The 20561-nt window shown below is 38.6% G+C and overlaps 1 protein-coding gene across 1 annotated transcript; it reads left to right on the top strand.

Moving 5' to 3' along the window:
• The first annotated feature begins 10173 nt into the window (after nt 1–10173).
• Nucleotides 10174–19928, top strand: CCDC195 (coiled-coil domain containing 195). Its single transcript, XM_045867869.1, has 3 exons — nt 10174–10435; nt 14492–14744; nt 19805–19928. Exons 1-3 carry the CDS (start codon nt 10174–10176, stop codon nt 19926–19928), a joined length of 639 nt encoding a protein of 212 aa, XP_045723825.1.
• Nucleotides 19929–20561: the final 633 nt, after the last annotated feature.

Genomic DNA, 20561 nt, shown 5'->3' with positions numbered 1-20561 from the left:
TTTTCATCTGTAAAACAGGATAGGCAATATAACACCACACAAATTTCTGGCAAATTGGCTTCCCAAAGCAGATGTGTTTCTAAATGGGGCACTTTTTTGTTATTTGCGTAACCGTATTCCTCTCAAGGACAGAACTTATGAGTAATGGCCTCCTGGAAAGACAGAGCATTCTGCCGACTGTGTGAATCACCTCACAGAGCTGTACGTGAGCATGAATGTTCCTATGATCATCGCCATGTGACCATAAGGAAGCATATCAATGCTCACAGACTGTTTTCAGGATTCCCCTAGCCCAACACACCTGAAAGACCAAATGGGACAGTTCCCCTGGGTCACGGCAGCTCCTTGGACAATAACTTTTAGAGAAGAGAGAGAGCTTGGAAATACAAGCCCACAGACACACAGAGGCGGCCTAAACTGAGAATCACTGTCTAGAGAAGGTTCTCTTCAAAAATAAAAGACACTGAAATCAGTCAGGGAATGCAAGAGTCAGTGGCAGTTACTTCTTTCTTTATTGAACTGTTTGATCTTCCCACAGGATTTTGAGGGCGTAAAAGAGGTGAGAGAGAGGAAGAAAGCCGAACAGGTCTGGAGAAGGGATCTGCCTGCCCAGAGAGCCAGCTGAGGCAGTTGCTGGGTGCAGGAAGTTTGCATTTTTCAGATATTCCTTCAGTAAGATTTTAGGTGTTGTGCCTGTGAGCATACATACACACACACACATACGCACACACACACTTACATATCATGTTGCTGGTATAAACAGCATAATCAAGAGCCGCATTGTTGAAGGATCTCGCAGGATGATGGATACGTTCTATGTCTGTACCACCCGACCCAGCAGTCATCAGCCTCATGCAGCTGTCAATCACATCTTAGGATCCTTCATTATTGTAATTGTATCAGTAAAGACCCTTTGTCCAAATAAGGTCACATTCACAGGGTTCAGGCATTGAGACGTAGACATTGATTTGAGGGAGCCACCGTCCGATCCCTGCCAGAAACCATACCGGCCTGGAGCCCGTGGAAGGACCCTCCCGGACCTCCCTCGAGAGAACCTTTTGTGGGACCATTGTTGCCTGGCACTCCCAGCTGAGCTGCCACAGCTCCAGATCTGCTGTGGCAAACATGTCCAAGCTCCACTTCTCTGGACTGTTCCCAGTCAATGCTGAGCCCAGCGGCGGCGGGGTTGCGGGGGGACCAGTGCTGGAGATTCTTGCCCAGTACAGGATTTCTGTAAGGAGCAACTTTTGCTTGAGAACCTCACACTGGCCTGGTCCAGATTTTCTCAAAATGGTGCTGCAGTCTGACACTCTTCCTATTCAACCCTTCCTTTCCCCTTCTCCCTGATTCTCTCTACCGGTTTCTGCCCCCTCTCCCCTTTATCCTTCACAGCATTTCCCCTAAGCAATCTCTTGCATGTCTAACCCTGTCTTGACATCTGCTTCTGGGAAGCACAAGACTCTGCCACAAGTCCGGTACTGGGGAGCTGTGGGAAGATGTTAAGCCCAGCCCCCGTCTTCATGGAGCTTAGAATATAGAGGAAGAGGCAGATATACAAGGAATAATTTTTTTCTTAGTATTTTGACACAAGCTCCAGGGGAAGTGTGTGGAGCTCCCTGAGAGAATGTGCTCAGGTCTCTAAGCTGGTCAGGGGATTCAGAGTAGGCATCTCCAAGGAAGGGGTACTTAACCTGGGACATGAAGGGTAAATAGGAGGCTTCAGGAGATGTAGAAGGGAGTTTTCAGGCCAAAACCAATAAGATGGGTCAAGACTCTAAGAGTGGAGGACCTTTAGACATCTAAGAAAGGTCTGTGTGGTGGGAATGTGGTGAGTGAGGGAAGGGTGACATGAAGATGAACAGTGAGAGGTAAGCAGGGGCCTGGTTATTTTATTTACTCCTAGCAACAGACCTGCGAACAGATCAGAAGTCACTATGAATCAGAAGCAGGATAAGTAGTGATAAAAATAGTGAAACATAGAAAACCAAGGATTATAAAGGCCATGTACACATTGCCAGGGAAAATAGAAAAATTACTTACAGAGGAATGAGAATTAAATTTACAGCATATTTACTAGCAGAAGAGGCCAAAAGGCAATCAAATTATGTATTCAAAATACTATCTTTTTTCTTCTGAACATATAAATTCCTTTTATTCAGAGTCCATACAAATACAGATACTTTCAAAAGTGCAATGTTACTGGAGAAATAAAAGGTGAATCAACACAGAGAACAAATACTGCCCATATTCCTTCATAGGAGGAAGGGTGTTACCCAAGCTACAATGTTTACACTATCTGATTCCATCAACAACAACCAACACAAACGAAGTGGAAACACAACCGGAGAAATCCTGAATATTGACATCCTTACACCTGCCTCTCTCCACTACAGTGCTCAGAACCATTTCGTGATCTTGTAGTTGATAGATGGCATTTTTTTTAAAAAGTCAGTGGGATGTCCAATGAGGTCTGAGAACTTTCAGGAAACCTTATAGGTATTATAGAATTTTATATCCTGCTAAAACCTTATTCACAAGTTAAAACAAAATAAAAGCCTATCTAGTTATAAAAGCAGAGTTCAAATGCCCAAAGACCCTCATTTAAAAAAAAAAAAAAAAACTGGTGAAAAAAAAAATGCACTAAATCAAGAAGAAAGAGGAACCCAGGGAAAACACAGGACAAGTCCAGAAAAGAATCACAATATATTGCTAAACTTAGTAATCTGATGACGGCCAAAAAAAGCATGTTTTTTGAAACCAAATTCTAAATAACAATCACAAATAAGAAAAGTTTAAGGGGAGGGTAAAGAATGTTAGGTTTTGTGGTGGTCAAGAAGAGGAAGAAATATCAAATAACTTTCCACGTTATTAAAAAATATGTGTGTTCAAAAATTAACAGTGTATACACATGTTAAAGGAATAGAAATACAACCAATACGTAGCTCTCAAACCAGCAGAAGAATAACAAACAGGTTTTGAGGACTTGCTATGCACTAGCTACTGCTCAAGTGCCCCACGCCACCCTCACAACCAGCCACGAGAGGGGACCAGAGCCATGCTTCTAGTCACCATTTCTCCCAGGTAGGCAGCCGAGGGCACAGAGAAGTGACTGACCCAGGGTCCTACTGCTAAAAAGTGGGGAAGCCAGAACTCAACCCCAGAGACTGCTTTCGGAGGCTGTGTTCTTTTCTGTCTGTGCGATATAAAGGCGGTTTTATTAAGCCATCTGATGACAGAGGTAAAGGAAGAAAAGGAGGCCAAGGGAAAAAAGAATTGCAAGTAGAGAATTAAGTAGAAATGAGTCCAAATATATCAATAATTTGGGGTTCATAAATTTATCATTTGGAAAAGTAACCCGAAGTCCTCACAGTAGCCCACTGTCTCCCCCTTTACCTTCCTGCCTCTTTCTAGTACTTTCTCCCATTTCCCATCTGTTCCCACGGCACTAGGCTCTGTGATGCCGGCACATACGGCAGGAATACGGCTGTCATTGCCTGTGTTCTTTCCACTCACTATGCCAGACACGCTACTTTCTCATCAGTGTTCTCCCTCCCTTCCTCAGGTCACCTTCCCAGTGACACCTTCCCTAGCTGCTCAGCGTTTAAAATGAATTTAAAATCGAACTCTCACTGCCCTCACGTGGCATTCCGTGTGCCTTCCCCCTGCTCTATTTTTCTCCATAGCCACATGCCTTCTAATGTGATTTACAGTTGGCCTATTTATCGTGTTTCTTTGCTCTCGGCCTGATTAGAATATAAATTCCACTCAGGTAGGGAGTCGCGTTCGTCTTGTGTTTTAGCAAACGTCCAGTGCTTTGCGCAGGGCTTGGCACATGATAAGTAGTAAGTAAATATTTCTTGAGTGAATGCATGGGATGGTAACAATAGAAATGACAAAATACTTAGAGCTACACGATAATGCAAGTATTGCATAATAAAATAAATGCAAGACTCCAATGGATAGAACTAAGAAACCCCATGGAAGTACTTAAAAGGGGATCTGAATAAACATCATAATAAAGACTTCATACAGTAAAGATGTCGATTCCTCCCAAGTGACCCATAAGTGACAAGGGGATTTTCAGAAAGTAAAAATATCGTGGCTCAGCAGAAAGGAATAACTTGCTGACGGTGACAGAGGTATGAAGCTTGCATAAAGCTTGCAAAGCTTGCAGCAGACCAGACTCTCTTCCCTTCCTCTCCTCTGCCTTCCCATCCCCCTCCTCACCTCCAAAGCCCTCTCCCTGCAAGGCTGATGCTGGATGGCAAAAAGAAGGATCAACCAGCAATTTTTAATTTTAACATTTGATGTTATTCAACTAACACTTATTTGAAACTAATTCATTTCAAAGCACTTATTACAAAGTCATTTGCTCTTCACAGTTACCTGTGGAGATAATTCTCTCTGTTTCATTTACAGGTATAAATACAGGCTCAGGGAAAAAAAAAAAAAAAAAAAAAGGAATGGCTTGGTCTTATAGTGAAATTTTATCTAGTAAAGATCTTTACAGGTTATCTTGCCTGGAGGCTTACACCTGGTGCTCAGTAAACGTTTGTTAAAGCAAGTTGATCTTGGACAGCTATATTACTTTTCTTGTCCTTAATTTCTCATGGGAAAAAGGAAGGACTTTGTTTGCACACATTGGGAACCGAGAGAATCTATTCATTCCCTCTAATGCGTTTTGTTGGGGCTTCACGGTATATTTGAAAGGTTGAATTAGTTGTCCAGCTTTAAAAATGTGGAGCTCTCATATAAAATCTGGATTCCCAGCTTTTTGGGGAAAGTCCAACGAACTAGAGCACAGCATTCCTTCATGGCAACAATGTCTGGAGGTGAGTAGTTGCTGAACTTGGCATCCTCATTCATTGACTTTACCTTCCTCTCTGTGTAAGGCATTTGAGTTATAATTTCTGCAATGCCCATATTTTGTGAATAAGATTTAATAATGAGTTAGTGACAGAGCAGAAGTTAGGACCTTAGGACCCATGATTTCACCCTGTCCATTATATCAGTGCAAATTCTTTGCACACATGCCAGTCTCAGGGAAACCCTGAAATTCTTATGCTCATTAGAGACCCACCACAGGTCAGCAGTCTCCTGTCAGATGGTGAATGTTCCTTCCCATACGGGTCTCCATGGCAGTCTCCTCATGCTCACAAACATCCCTCTCAGAGACTTATCAGCATTTTATGGATGCTGTGCCCATCAGAAACTTCTCATCTCCTCCTTCCTTTCCACATGGTTACTCTACCACTATGCGGTACTCAAACGTCAAAACAACGGGGAGATGGCAGACTGTCAAATCGGCTCCTGAGTCTGGGCTCATTGCAACACCAGATGCTTCCAGTCACTGGGAAATCACTCTGACAATAGCTACATATCAAGTTCAAGGTCAAGGTGAATTCTCAGCAGATCCTGCAAAAGTAGAATTTCTCAGCCACTGTTTAAATAATGTATAACAGCAGGATATATGCCTGCCTGAAAAGTGAGACATAGGATTTCACATAAGTGACATTTTCTTTTATGTCTTAGAGGGGAAGGCAATCGGGTGTCTCCACATAGGACGTGTGGTCTAGTGGTAATGAGTTCTAATCTGACCTTGCTCATCCACTGTCACTGACAGATTAAGGAAGCCACGTCAGCCCTACGCACCATATTCTAGCAAGGCATGATTTTATGTCCAGAAAAAAAGACATGCTGTGTCATCATTTACTCAAGGAGGATAGAAGGAAAGTACTCGGCGCCAACTCTGTTGTCTGGAAAGCAGACATCCTAATGCAGCTCATCTCCTTTCCTAAACTTTGCCCTCAGATGTAGGAAAAGCCACAGATCTACAGCATTCCCACCATGCGGACTCATGCTGGAAGCTGGAGGGGAGTGGTTTATTAGCTGATATGGAAGATGAGGGAATTAACTATGTGCATATCTGGGGAGAAGCTCTCTCAATCACGGGGACAGCGAGACCAGGGTCCTGAGGCAGGAATGTGTCTGGAGTGTTTATGGAACCTAGAAGGCCAGGGTGACCAGGCTGGATTAGAGTGTTGGAGCAAAGAGAGTGGCAGATGAAATCAGGGCAGAACCAAAGACCAAAGGGCTAAGACCTTGGGCGTCACTGTGGGAAGTTGCCCTTTATTCCCACTGCACTGGAGGACCACTGGAGTCTACTGTGCAGAGGACTGACTGATACCCAAGTGCGTTTAAGTATGTTTGGATCTACTTGGGTGTGCAAATCCACTTTTTCAAATACCAATTTTATAAATCTGAATACAGATCAAATACTTCCAATGAAAATTTAGTGTCTGAATTATGATGGGCTATAGGTGTAAAATGCACATTTGATTTTAAAGACTTAGCAAGAGCAACACCATGTAAAATATCTCACTAGCAACTTGAATATTTATTTGCATATTGAAATGGTAATATTCCGGATCTGTTGTGTTAAATAAAACATATTAACGTTAATTTAATCTGTTTCTTTTACTTTTTAAATGTGGCTACCAGAAACTTTATAATTGCTCCCAGGAAGCTTCTTATGACACAATTTACCAAGTTTACTGCAGGAGAGTCTACAACAGGTATAGGGTTGGACCAGTAGACCTGCATTTTAAGCAAGCACTCCCAGGTGATGCTGATGGGTCTGAGGACTCCTGCTCTAGAAATAAGGCCCAGAGTCTTGATTTTCCTAGTTCAAGAGAAAGATCAAAAACCCCATCAAGGAGTCATGGTGGTGGTGGCCATAGTTTTTCCACACGCCAACAATCACCTGCTCTGCCATTCTTCAGACTGGATCCTCAAGCCAATTTACTGCCTGGATTATTACTTGAAAATAAATCACAAATAATTATAGAACCACCAGTCCTAGCATTTACATAAAAAGGTACCAATTCTAGATAGCTTTCACTCATATATCAAATTTCAAAATTAGTGACAACTATTAAAGACCAAAACTAGTTTGGTGAGGGAAAGTCCAGTTCTTACAGCCATTTGACTTAATCAAAAATTAAAAAAAAAAAAGAATCCCAAGAAAATGTGATGTTGGTTCATTTTATTAAATTTCTTTCATATTTCTATTTTCCTTTCATTACTTAATTTTTTCCTTATGGAAGTCTTTCATGTAACTATATATTTTTTTTAATTCAAATAGCATACAGGGATAAATAAAAATCATCCAAAATCTTACCAGAAATAGGAATCATTTTCCTTTTGGGGTGTTTCCAATCCATTTTATATGGTATTGATTTTACTCTATATACAGTTGGATATGTTACTTTTTCACTCAACGTTTTCAGGTTCAGTATACTATTCTGTTTTATGACTATTCCATATTTTATTTATTTGTTCTCCTTTGTTGAACATTTAGATATTTCCAAGGTTTTGCTATTAGTGTGCAATAAGCATCCTTTTATAAAATCTTTAAATGTAATTACTTTCTTAGGTAGAGTCTAGAAGGTAGAATTTAAAAGTCAACAGTTAAAAACTTTTAAAATATCCTTATCACTTACTGTTAAATTGTTTATCAAAAAGAAACCTATCAATAAGTATTCTCAGTTGGTAAGTGTCAATAAAAAATTATTAATAGTTTTGCATTAATTTTATTCACTTTTCAAAATCTTTGCTAACTTGTTAGGCCCCTACAAAAAAAAAAAAGTATTTCACTGTTTTAATTTATAAAATTACTAGTGATGTTGGGCTTTTTTCACATTTTTTCCCATTTGTGTTTCTTCTAGGAATTGTCTGTAACTTCCTGTCTGCAAATTCACTGATGTTCACTGTTTTTGCTTTTAGAACTTCAGACTATATTGAAAAATTTAATAAGGCAAGGACCCAACAAATAGTCTTTATTTTCACATACTTCAAAACTATTGTCTCCAGATGATCCTTAGAATGGGTTCATCAATTTCTTTTTTTTTTTAAGTCCCACAGAGATTTTGATTGGGCTTCCATTAAATCTATAAATTAGAAATAAATTAAGACTTCTTTAAAATATATAATCCTCTCACCGGGATCATAATCTCTATTGTCTCAAGTTCTCTATGTCTGTAAAATGCTAGATTTTTCTTCATTATAAATCTTACAAACTTTTTAAAAGATCATTTCTGAATTTTTATATATAGGGACCTATTGGCAGCAGAATACTTCTCAATAATTTTTTTCTATACAGTTATTAATAGTTTTTAGGAAGACTATTGATTTTTAAATGTTTATTTTGCAACATAGGGTAAATTACAAAATAAAATTTTTGATTATTTTCCTTGAACTTTCTAGATATACAATCAAATTGTCTGTAAATAATGATAGCTATCTTGTCATTTCCAACAGTTATACAAGTTATTTTTATGTCTTGTTCTGTTGTGCTGGATGTAATTCCAAAAATGATTTTTACTTCCCACTTTCATGGAATTTTTTCCAAAACCACTTTACAGAAGCTAGAGCGGTGTACTCTGGGTTATTCCGATCCTTCAGGAGAATGCATTTAGGCCTGACATCCTAATTCAAGAGGCTTATCAACAAGTGGAAACATGTTTGAAAGAGTGTCTATGATGGACTTAAGGCCCTTGATCCCACATTAGATCACAAACAGCTGAAGGAATTGGGGATGTTTATTCTGGAGAATAAACACTCATTAGAACATGATGGAACAAGAATTTTCATTAAAACAAGGATTGGATGTGTTACATAACCTCTCCAAAGAGAAGAATGAGAAACAAACTATATAGAGGCCAATTTTTGCTCATTGTGGATAATTTTAGTTAAGAAGTAAATAGCTTACCTTCGTAGGAAGGGGATCCTCCTAAAGGGGAAATACTCAAATATAGGGTCAATAATCCATTACTGAGATGCTTTGGAACAGATTAGAACATCTGATAGGTGGTTCGACTGATAACCTTTAAAATCCAAATTCCGTATTTCCACAGCCCATCGCTACAGCTTGCAGAGTGCCTGGCACAGAAATGTTTACTGAAATTCATTTAAATACAAATAGAAGTAGTATAAACAGCCTTATTATTTTTAGACTGATTTTTTAATAAGCACATCCCAAGATTTAAATATATATAAAAATGTGTATACATAAAAAGGGAATAAGACTTTCTCCAATAACTCCCTCATACTGCAGCCTTGGATCAATCAACAAATATTTATTTAGCTAGGCAAAAAAAAAAAAAAATCAATATATACAGAAAACAGAAGGAAATGAATGTGCAGGGAAAACTATCACCATGAAGAATTTTCTAATCATTTTTACCTTATTGCAGAAGTGCCTATCTTTAAACATTAATTGAATTTCCAAATAGATACTGCTATCAGAGCATATGCTCTTTAAGATTCATACTTTTGATTCCCATCAAAGAAACCTCTTCAGGAAATAGGTAATGAAAGCTATTAATTGTTCCATGTCCTTCTCATTCAAGATTAATATTCAAACTATATCTTCTTACCTTCCCAAAATATCACCGGGCAACCTTTGCCCAAGCAAACATCCTAAAACCAAATAATAGCAAAAATGCTTACAAGATACTGAAAAGTGATTGTATGATCCTTGACCTTATCTTGAGGGATTTAGGTATAATTATCTTTTATAATAACCTCACTGCAATCATATGTCCCCTCTGATTGCTGTTACCCTCAATCAACAGGTGTCAAGATTAATAATTTAGCCCCAAAGTACAGAATTATGACATACTTATAGAAAAGACAAGGCATAATTCTTAGGTGCCAGTTTTCAAGTACTAATGACAGTTGGTGATTCTATAAAACATTTGATTCCAGAAGTAGTAACAGAGAGAAAACTGAGTGGTTGGTAGGAATGAGGTGAGTTCATGACAGAAACAAGAAACTCTATTCCTCCCTGGAAATTTTTGGAATGCTCTCTTCTCTTCAGACACAAAGCAATATTCTAGAACTGTGGATTGATATGAAATGAAAGATACAAAGGAAAGCTCTGTCCTGAAAAACAAACCCCAGAATGAATAAGTCATGGAGATCCTTTACCTCCCTGACAGTCTAACTCCCCAGGTGCTGAAAGACGGCCCAGAGAAGAGTGACATCTGTTGTTCAGGAAGGTTTATGGGTGGGGTCGACCAGTCCTGCTGAGTAGACTATGCATTTGGTTCAAGAACAAAAGGTGACCTGCCTCCTCAGAGGAGCAAACCAGAGCCACCTGAGAAGGGGCAAATGGAAGCTAACATCCAGTTCATAGGAATTATCCAGGAAATGCAGGCACAGATCAACAAGTTGGAGAAAGAGAATCAAGTCCTCCGGATGAAGCTGACTTCAAGTAGTCAGAGAACCCTGGGTCCTGGTGGAGAATCAGGAGATGAAAGGGAAGAGGAAGTCACAGACCTTGGTAACCTCAAAAAAGCATCTGAAAAATCTCCAGCAATCCTTCACGGTGGTGTTTCCATTGATGCGGCACCAGCTGTGCATGAACATCAAGGTACCGAATGTCCTTAGCTCTTCTGGGCTGTGCCCATCTTTGCAAAGTTCTCCTAAACATTAGGTTTATTTTGCTTCTCACATAGCTGCAGAAGTTGGCATTGGCAGTGGTGAGTTCCATCCTTTTTCTCCTGGTAGATTACATTTAAATCCCTAGGGGAAAAAATTGTAAGCATCTTCAAGCAACATAGTTTAGCAACATCAAAAACTATTTCCAGATCTTCCTGGAAAGGTAGGAATGGCAGGTTTGTGAAAATCAGTCACATGAAAAACAATGTGTTTTTTTCCTTCTGGACCTCAAGCATTTAAATGTCACATCAGAGAACACTGAATGGGTATGTGTCAAATACCATGCTCACTTATTAAGTTATAAAATTGCACAAAAGTTCAGGGTATGGTTATTACAGTCAGACAAATATAGTTGCAAGTGATTTGTCATTCATTATCCACTTGACTGAGAGATACTCAGGAGAAATCTTTCACCTTTGTTTTCTACATCTGAAAGTGTTAGAGTACTTACCTCACATGGTTATAGTACATTTCTCACTGCAATAATAGACTAAGTGCTTAATTTAACACCTGGCAAGCATACAACAAATGGCAGATGTTGTTTCTTATCCATGTTTTACAAAGAAACTTCCTGCCCTGTGTGAATCTGTGTTGCCCATAATTCAATCTTCTATACAAGATTTCAAGACACAGGGTCAGTGTCTGATACATTCTAAAAATCAACTCACCTTTTATGGGAAAAGTATTTTGACTGTGAAGAGTACACGAAATCAGAAATCAGCAGGGCGAAAACTACGTTCTGCATTTAAATGATCAGTGCTTGCTTACACGAGCATATTCAAATAAAATTGATGTACGTAATTAAATACTCAAATCTCTTAATCCTGTCAAAGGCTTCAGGCAATGCCTTTTAGAGGTTCTGAACAGCTTGGCAGGGGAACATGTCTTATTTGCCAGCTGTTTTTCTCTGTTCAAGAGGTCTCTCTCTAGCATGCCCTACATTTCAAAGCTGGGAAGAGATTTCAATCAGGACTTTTTCCGTTTTTGTCAAGTGCAACTCTGGATCTCAGTAGTTCTGTCTGCTGGTTATTTAATAAAACTAAAAGAGTAATTGACAAGGAGGTTAGACTTTCTCCTGGTTAAAAAAAAAAAGAAAAGAAAAATATGGATATTTGTAATACATCCTTACCCTAAAGTTCCTCAACCTCTGCAATCTTGGACGTTTTGTACTAACAAGCTCTGTATTTATATGGGTCTGTCCTGGATATTGTAGGATGTTTAGCAGCTTTTCTGGCTTCTCAATACCAAATGCCAGGAGTACGTGCCTCTCACCCTCCAGTCATGACCATCAAAACTGTCTTCAGACATTCCAAATGTTGCCTGAAGGACAAAATTTCCTCCAGTTGAAAACCATTGCCTTACTCCAAAGGTAGATGACACTCCATCAAATATATTTTCTATGATGCTATTCTAATAAAAAAATAAGTTGAGTCTTAGTATATCTTGTGGCTATTTTACAACAACAATTACACCATTCAAAGAACAAAGAGTATTACCCTTTAAGCTCCCAGGGCCTGAATGCCATCAAGCTTAGGAGAGTTTAGACTATTAATAAGAGCTAAACACACAATTGATATCATACTTCTTCAGCATATGGATGGTAACTCCCAATAAGAATGTTAGCACTAAGTTTAAAAATGACGAGTGAGAAACTGGTAAAATTGGGGGAACTCTTTTTAATTGTTACTAGTTAAACACAGAAAGAGACATGATTTAAATTTGTGCTTGGAAGCCCAGTTAAGTTACTTTACATGTATTTATCTATGTTTTATGTGTGATGTACTATTACTAAAGTAAGTGACATAAGTATGAAGAACATTGGCCTGAACATGAGAACACTGGGTTGCAGTCCCAGTTTTGTAATAGTTGGTCAATGCTGAGTAGCACATAGAAAATTCCTGACCTTAGCATCCTCATGTAAAAATGAATGGATTAGATGAGATGCTTTCCCAGGCCTATTCTAACTGTAAAGTTCTGTGATCCTATGAATGTAACATGCTTTCACGATCACTCGCCTCATCTGTAAAATGGAGATAGTGATCAAATCTGTCTCCTCTGGCTGTTGAGAGCACTAAACGAGAAAACACAAGTAAGACTCAACAGGAGTCACTTGGGAATAGTTACCTTAATATCATTGGATATGCCAGAAAAATGTTATTTGACCTTGGCATAAGTTTTTTATCAACAGTTTTAATAAGACATTGCCAATATCCATTGACGTTCATACTTAAAACTGAATCATAGACATTTGCCGCTAGAGAGGGACTTTTGAGATCATCTCCTTATTTTACAGTTGAGGATATAAGGCCCAGAGGTTAAGCATCTTGCCCCATCCTTTGACAACAGAAGAATATAAACCTATTCTTTGAGAAGGGACAATATGAGATCAGAAATGTGAGTCTCTTTAAGAAAGGGAACAATTAAAGAGGACCTGGAAGAGAATCACTTGGAATTAAAGCTTTTTGTTGATTGTGTGATATGTGTGGTGAGACAAAATGAGATTTTACGAGTGGAGAAGCCTACCCATCATTCACCTGAGGGCACAGAGCAATGCTACAGCCCAGGAATACAGCTGCTTGGGGAGATAGATATATATATATCTACACACATACATATATATACAGAGAGAGAGAGAGAGATCATGGCCAAAGTAATGTTTAAAGATAATTTAGAAACAGCATTTGCATGCAGTTATAATCACTTCAGAGAGATTTGAACTTAAAACACTTCCCTCTGCTCCAAACTCTTGCCTAAAAGCTGATCTTCTGCTCTTCCAAACCATAAAAAGCCAAGGCAGCCTCCACGTTTTGCAATGGCTTTAATAATCTGCTATCTGCATTCGGCAGCTGCGGGCAGCAAACTTAAGAAATAATTGTGCTTCTAGCACTCTTAAAACCCAAACATGATGCAGGCCTTTCTTAAACATCCATGCTAGTTCATGCCAGAGCTGTGACCAGAAAGATAAAAGATTCGGCAAACATTTCTTAAGTGCTCCAGAAAATGAAAAACCAACCCATGAAGTCAGGCTTCTTCGCCCCCTGGGTAAGAACTGGATGTGTGGTCAACATTAGTACAGTGTCACAGGGATTCAGACAAACTAAACTCCCTAAAATAAAGCTCTTTTAATCAAAGTGCCTGAGTTACAAGGAACAGAGAAGACTTGATTCACGTCAAGAAAAGAGTTTATTGGAAGACACTTATAGACAGAAATTGAATTGAAAGCCCTCAGAAACAAGGTCATAAATCTCTCCATCTCTCTCAGGAACACTCCAGTTTTCCATGCAACGACCCTTTGCTTCTTTCCACAGATCTTCTGTGCTTTCGTCTCTCAATCAACAGGCTTCCTCATAGCGACTATCCCAACCAAGGTGAAGACACACAAGTGTAGGCCAGTTAACAGCAGCTAGTTCAATTATTTGTGGCCATTCAGGTAATGAGGGTCTATAATGAACAGGTTCTTCTACAATCTTCTAGAAGGAGAGAGAAAAGCTGTCCAGCATTGGCATCTCCAGAATATCCATGTTCTTCCCATTTTAAAGTATTGTTTTATTATTTCTACATGCCCAGGTCTCTGTTCTAATGCTGCATCCTCACGAAGCTCTCGCCAACCACACTATTTATATAGCTTCCAGACCTCTCCCTCATCTGTCTCTATCCCCTGGTCTTTATCAGTCTAACTTGACTTTTCAAGTATTTTATCACATAAGGTTTGTTTATCATCTGTCTGCACACAAGAAGGTAAGCTCTATGCAGGCAAGAGTTTCGTATGTGTCCCCATCTCTACCTCATAAAAAAGTGCCTGACACGTGACTGGCACTCAATTATTTGTCAAATAAATCAGTGACTAGTTTATGTGAAAAAAAAATGAATCAAAAGCAATAGTTTTGTTTAGTTCATTTTAATGAAGTACTATTAATATAATTTGCCATTTGTGGACATCATGAAAGGTAGAACTTTCATAAACTTAAATTTCATGTCTCCTACACAGGCAACGTCATGATTGTTAGACGCTATTCTATTTCCTCGCCAATTCACTCATTTGCTACAAATGATCCCTGGAAGGCTAGGGAAAGACACCCAAAGAGTGGAATTCTAGAAGCTCAGGGAAGAGTTAAATCACTGGCATGTTCTTCAATTAAGAAGCAAGACAATAAAGAAGAGATGTTTGCAGCAGATTCTTTGACCAGCCCTAGTTGTAACCAAAGAGCTTCTCCTGAGCATGTTTTTGGTAATGTAACCAGGTAATGTACCATCTGCCTCAAACCAGGTTATAGACACATGCTGTGATGGGTACTCAGGCGTTCCCTTGGATAAGCAAGGTCTTACCTAGGGGAAGAAACAAAACCAAATAGGCTCGTAGGCCACAATAATTTCCGTCTCACTTATGTTCATTTAGGGGATCAAAAGAAATTTTTTTTGAGGTCATATGGCACTCTAACAGATGCCTCTGTGAGCAGAACACTTCATCAAGCTGCCCTTACTCATCAAGGACCAATGACTGTACTCTGAGCTGACCACCAGTGATACAAGATTCAGCGAAAGCAAAACGTTATGTTCGAAACTTTCATTCAGTGACAAAGACACACCAGTGAACTGATCACTCTAACAAAGTGCTTCTCAGGGAAAAGACACACTTATTTTAGGAACTGAACACAGAAGTCCTGAGAGAGGACTGTTCTTGTGGGGGAAGTGACTGAATGGGTTTTGGGCAGTATAAAAAAGGCATAACTCGAGAGGGCCAAGAGACAAAGCAAAGAGAAAATGAACTTGTTCTTCAAAATCCAGGAGCTGGTGTTTAGGGAGGTAAGGGCAGCCTGAGAGAAAGAGAGATTTGAGAAAACATTTGAGAGACGGGCAAGGAGTCTTTAAGAAGAAGGTTAGACAGTGACCCTAGGAATGGGTAGAGCCAAGGGCCCTCTCAGAGCAAAACTGTCACTATCAAGTCTAACTTATCCCCTCTACAAGGCTAGAGCATGACATCCCCTCTCCCACACGCTGCACCCCTACCTTCCAATTCCCAGTTAAGCCCTGACTTTCTAAGGAGAGTCTCTACACATTTGTCTCCTTCGAGGAGAAAAGAGGCCTGGGTTCTCATGAAGAAGAGAAAATGGGACAAATGGGGTGCGGACAGAATAAAGGAGTCATCAAGTTCAGCAGTGACAGGAAATCAAATCGAGAGATAACCAGTGATAGGCCTGCAGGGATTCTCATCAATATTGGAAAGAGCGCAGGACCTCCCACAGGATGCAGGACACAAAGGCTGAGCCAGTTTCATTTGGATTTTACAAGACAGGATGAAAATTGTGATTCACTCATAGAAAGTTCTATTATAGGAACGGAGAGAGCAGCCTGAGTCATGAAGGACAGCTGCATGTAGTCAGGCAGAGAAAAATGGAAAGATAACCTCAGGTAGCGCAGAAAAGACAAGAAGACAGAAGGAAGCATGACTGTGGGGAAAACCAAAGTAGTCAAGTGAATGAGGGTGAAGGAGGGAGCACAAGCCATCCTAAGAGGCCTTCCGGGCAACGCTCACGAGTGTGTGCTTTGTCCTGTAATTATTGGAAAGCTAGTAAAAAATGTCTTTCGGAAAGTTTTAAAAAGCAAAAATATTCAGAAACAACTGTGCAAGAATTTTGTCACATTTTCTTCAGATATTTTTATATATAAAAGGAGAAAAAATGTTACTAACAGAGAGAAAGATCCTCTCTTCCCTGGTCCTGCCAAAGGGCAAGTGTTATCATGAGTTTCGTTTCTATCCTTTTGATCTATTTTTTTTTCATACCTTCATTACATTCATTCATTCGTTCAACAAATAATCCTGGAGGCGTGTCACGTGCTGGGCAGAATTCTAGGCCATGAGGATACAGCAAAATAAAAAATAAAAAAAAAAAATTGTCAAAAGTCCCTGCCCATGGGGAGCATGTTCCTTTGTAACATGATAATCCATAAATAGGACAATACATAAAAGTGTATCATTTATGTTAGATGGTGATAGGTATGAAAGAGAACTTTAAACCAATTAAAAGGGAAAAGGAAGGGTTAGAGGGGCAAGCATTGCTGAAATTGTATATATCATGGCTAGGAAATACCTCTGAGTAAAAAGGGAAAGCATTCTGAGGATTTCTGGGTGGGAAAAACTTTCCAAGAACAGAGGACAGCAAATATAAGAGATGCTGAGGGGCGCATGACCAGTATTTGAGGAAGGGAAAGGAGGCTGGTGTGACTGGAACAGAGTGAGCAAGCAAGAGAGCAGGGGAAGATGAAGGCAAAGCATGGGTGACCTTCCACTCCCCTCCAATGATTCTGGATTTATCCCAAGTGAACTGGGTACGTAACATACTCTTCTCGTTAAAAAAAAACAAATAAAGATAAAAGATCATGTTGGGAGTCCTGCTTTAGAAAGACTGTAGGAAAACAATGCAGAAAATAAAAAGACCAAGGTTAAGGCTAAAAAAAAAAAAATGATCTAGGCAAGAGATGATCATTTCTTGGCCAAGGGTAGTAATGATGGGTGTGGTTTCTGGATATACTTTGAAGATGGAGCTCATAAGATTTATTGGCAGAGCAGATGTGGGATATGGAAACAAAAGTTGTACACCCAATCATTGTGTGCCAATGGCCATGTGTTTTCAAAGAGGGAAGAGGGAAGAAAGGCAGAGATGTGTCTTTTGTTTAAAATGCATATATATATGCACTATATATATATATAGGCACTAAATGTTCATCATAAGAAGGAATGTCCTTTGTTTTGAAAAATTATATATATGTACACATATACATATATATATATATATCCAGAAGCATATATACATATCCAGTTATATAAAGGAAATAAATATTCATTATAAAAAGAAAATTGCAAATTACAAAGTATAAATGCAATATTCAAAGTAAAAAAGTATAAAAAGGAAAATCTTCCATAACTTCACTGTCTGAATAACCACCATATAGATTTTGATGCACATCTATCTTTCCAGTCTGTGTCTGCCTATTTTGAAATTGTGCAGTGCACATATCATAATGTTTTATTTTTTACACTTAAGCCATTACATTCTCACAGACCTATAATGCTGAGACATACAGTATTATTAATTTTCCCATTTCAATTCATATTATTTTCTGTGATCTTTTGGGAGCCTAGCCAAAGTTTATAACGTATTATTTTTCTGAAGCAAAATGTTTTCCAAATTCCAAGCTGCCAAGGAATAAACTACTTAGAACACAATCCATTGGTAATTTAGAATCTACTTTAATGGGAAAGACTGAGCCAATTGCAGGTTTGTGTTAAAACAAGAAAGTCAGTAATGGCTTGAAATCAACAGCTGGGTTGGCATAAAATCCAGTCGATTGCAGAGAACTGTTGAGAAGAATGAAGCATGTATTTATTTGTTATAGTGCTTTTTAATTTTGTCTTTTACTTCCTCGGTGATTAACTAGTAAAGTAACATGTCTTTACATTAGTCCTCTAATTTCTTTGTAAATTCATTTACTTTCTAATAGCTTTCAAAAATTTTTACAAAGATTTATCAAGAACCAATTTATTTGAACTGCCTTTCGAAGCAGTCAGACATCGTACCTAATTTGCTTGTGAACCTTTTCATTATTATACCAAGTGTTTTACAGAATTATGCCAATGTCAGTATTTCTAAGAACAAATGTTCTCCAAAAACCAGAGATAGAATTTTAATTTTTCCTGAATTTTCTGAGAAACTAGAAACTTAGGAATCTAATGTTCTGCCTTTAAGAAAAAAGCTCAGCTGCTTGAAAAGATTAGGGGAAAGGATCCATATAGAGCATAGCATGAGGCATAGAAATGTTGACTCACTATGTTGTCCACCTGAAACTAATGTAACATTGTGTGTCAACTATACTCAAATTAATTTTTAATAAAAATTAATTAATTAATTGCCAATTTAATTAGAAATGCTATATTATTCATTTTGCAGATAGGAGAAACCAGACACATTAAATACATACACAGTTGACTCTTGCACACAACACAGGTTTGAACTGCACCAGTCCACTTATATGTGGATTTTTTCAATCAGTACAGTACAGTACTATAAATGTCCTTTCTCTTCCTTATGATTTTCTTAAGGAACATTTTCTTAATGATTGCCTTTCATTTTCTTTTCTCTATTTTATTGTAAGAATACAGTATATAATTCCTACAACATACAAAATATGTGTTAATCAACTGTTCATGTTATTGGTAAGGCCCCCAGTCAACAGTAGGCTAGGAGTAGTTAAACTTTGGAGGGAATCAAAAGTTATGCACAGATTTTCCACAGCCCCAGGGCTGAGTGCCCCTAACCCCTGCGTTGTTCAAGGGTCAACTGTATCCTTTCCTTTTCTTATAGCAAAATGGTTAAGAAGGCAGCCTCTGGAATCTGATGGCTAAAATCTCAACTGCATCATTGGCCTTAGAAAAGATATTAGTCTGTTTTGTACCATAGTTTATTCTTCTGTAAAAAAAAAAAAAAAAGGAATCATAATAGCAGTTACCTCAGAGTTTTTGTGAAGAATAAATGAGATAGTCAAGTGAGTGCTTATAAATGGCAGAGCAGTTATTATTTTATTGATCCCAACATATGGAACCACTGGCCTTCCTCCCAAGGGAGGAAGCAGATGTGTTCCCCTTAATGCCCCCCACTCAGTGAAATGATGGCCTTATCTAAGACAAAGAGAGACAGAGAGAGGACAAAATTGGAGAAAAGGCAATAATTTCAAACACCATTCTTTTGACTTTTTCCTGATAGCGATGTATCCTAATTTATGTTGAGATTCTATATAACACTGTTGGAGGGAAAAGGAGTGGGCAAAATGGAACAATTTAATCCCTCAGATGACACAAGTCACTGCCATCTCTCCTCTCTCCCCTTTACTGTTCAAGTGTGATGGATATTCCATTAATTCAAAATCTATAACTGCAGATTGATCTGGATTACAAAATAATTGCCTCAAATTTCTGCTTCGTTTCACCTGAAGTGCTCCGATGTGAAAGACCCTTCGCCGGAGACAATATGATATTCTTTAGCTTTAAACATCAAGAGAATAATCTTCCCTCAATAGTTTTAAATTCTAGTTTTATCAGCACTCTTCATCGGGCTTAATCAAAAGGCCCATTCCAATTTATTTTTTGCATTATTGCTGAATAACTAAACAAAATATATTATGATATGTTTCAAACGAGCTTTTAATAGTTTAGGCAGATTTGGGGACTTAGAAAAAGTAATAAATGTTTTATATAAAGGCTCACTAAAAAGTCTTACTTATCTTCTCCTTATTCTGCTTTCTTTAGAGACAAGATAAAGGCAGTCAGTTTCCTGTTACCCATGGACGTGTCTTCATATTCCAAAAATTCAAGTTCTTTGAAATATTCACCAAATCAGACCACAAACCAGCTAAGTACCATTGCAGAATAGGCTGTGTGAGATGATGAAATTTAAGAAACAGCTGATTCCCAAGAGATGAGAACACTGAGGCCTCTCTGGGTCAGTGTCCTGCCCCACAAAGAGCTCTGGAAAGATGCCCAGTAAGACACACAAAATGCTTGGCATCAGGTCAATGGACTTGTCAATGGATTTGTCAATGGACTTGGCCAAGAAATGGGAACAATTACTTTATGCTGTTATCGAATACTAATGTTGATGGCTGTACAGTGACTATTGTAGTCTCTCTATGCAGCATGTGAGCAATTAAATGTAATTAAATTAAATTGCATGGTAATGTTCGGTAGCTGCCTTATGCCATCAGGAAATGCTGCTCTTTACATTGTAAGTGTCACTTTCCAGATGAACCTATAACAAATTTAGAAAAAAAAGTTCTGTTTTTGATCACTGGTATAGAAGTAGTAGTGATTATCCTTATAGTTAATTGTTGGTTGATATTTCACTGATACTAACTTTTAATATCCTGTGTCACAGGCATGGGAGCACAAAGACAGCAGACTCCCATGGCATCCATGGTAGGCTCAGAGCAATTGTGGGCTGGCCAATGACAAAACCGTTAAACCTGCTTGGAAGGAGAGCAAAAAAGGTTCAGATGATCATTACTTA

This window comes from Mirounga angustirostris, unplaced genomic scaffold (genome assembly GCF_029215605.1).
Source record: "Mirounga angustirostris isolate CCGP_5_RB_7025 unplaced genomic scaffold, mMirAng1.0.hap1 SCAF_3, whole genome shotgun sequence".
NCBI classification, from domain to species: domain Eukaryota; kingdom Metazoa; phylum Chordata; class Mammalia; order Carnivora; family Phocidae; genus Mirounga; species Mirounga angustirostris.
The sequence above is the reverse complement of the archived record's forward strand: the minus strand, read 5'-3'. Positions and strand labels throughout refer to the sequence as shown.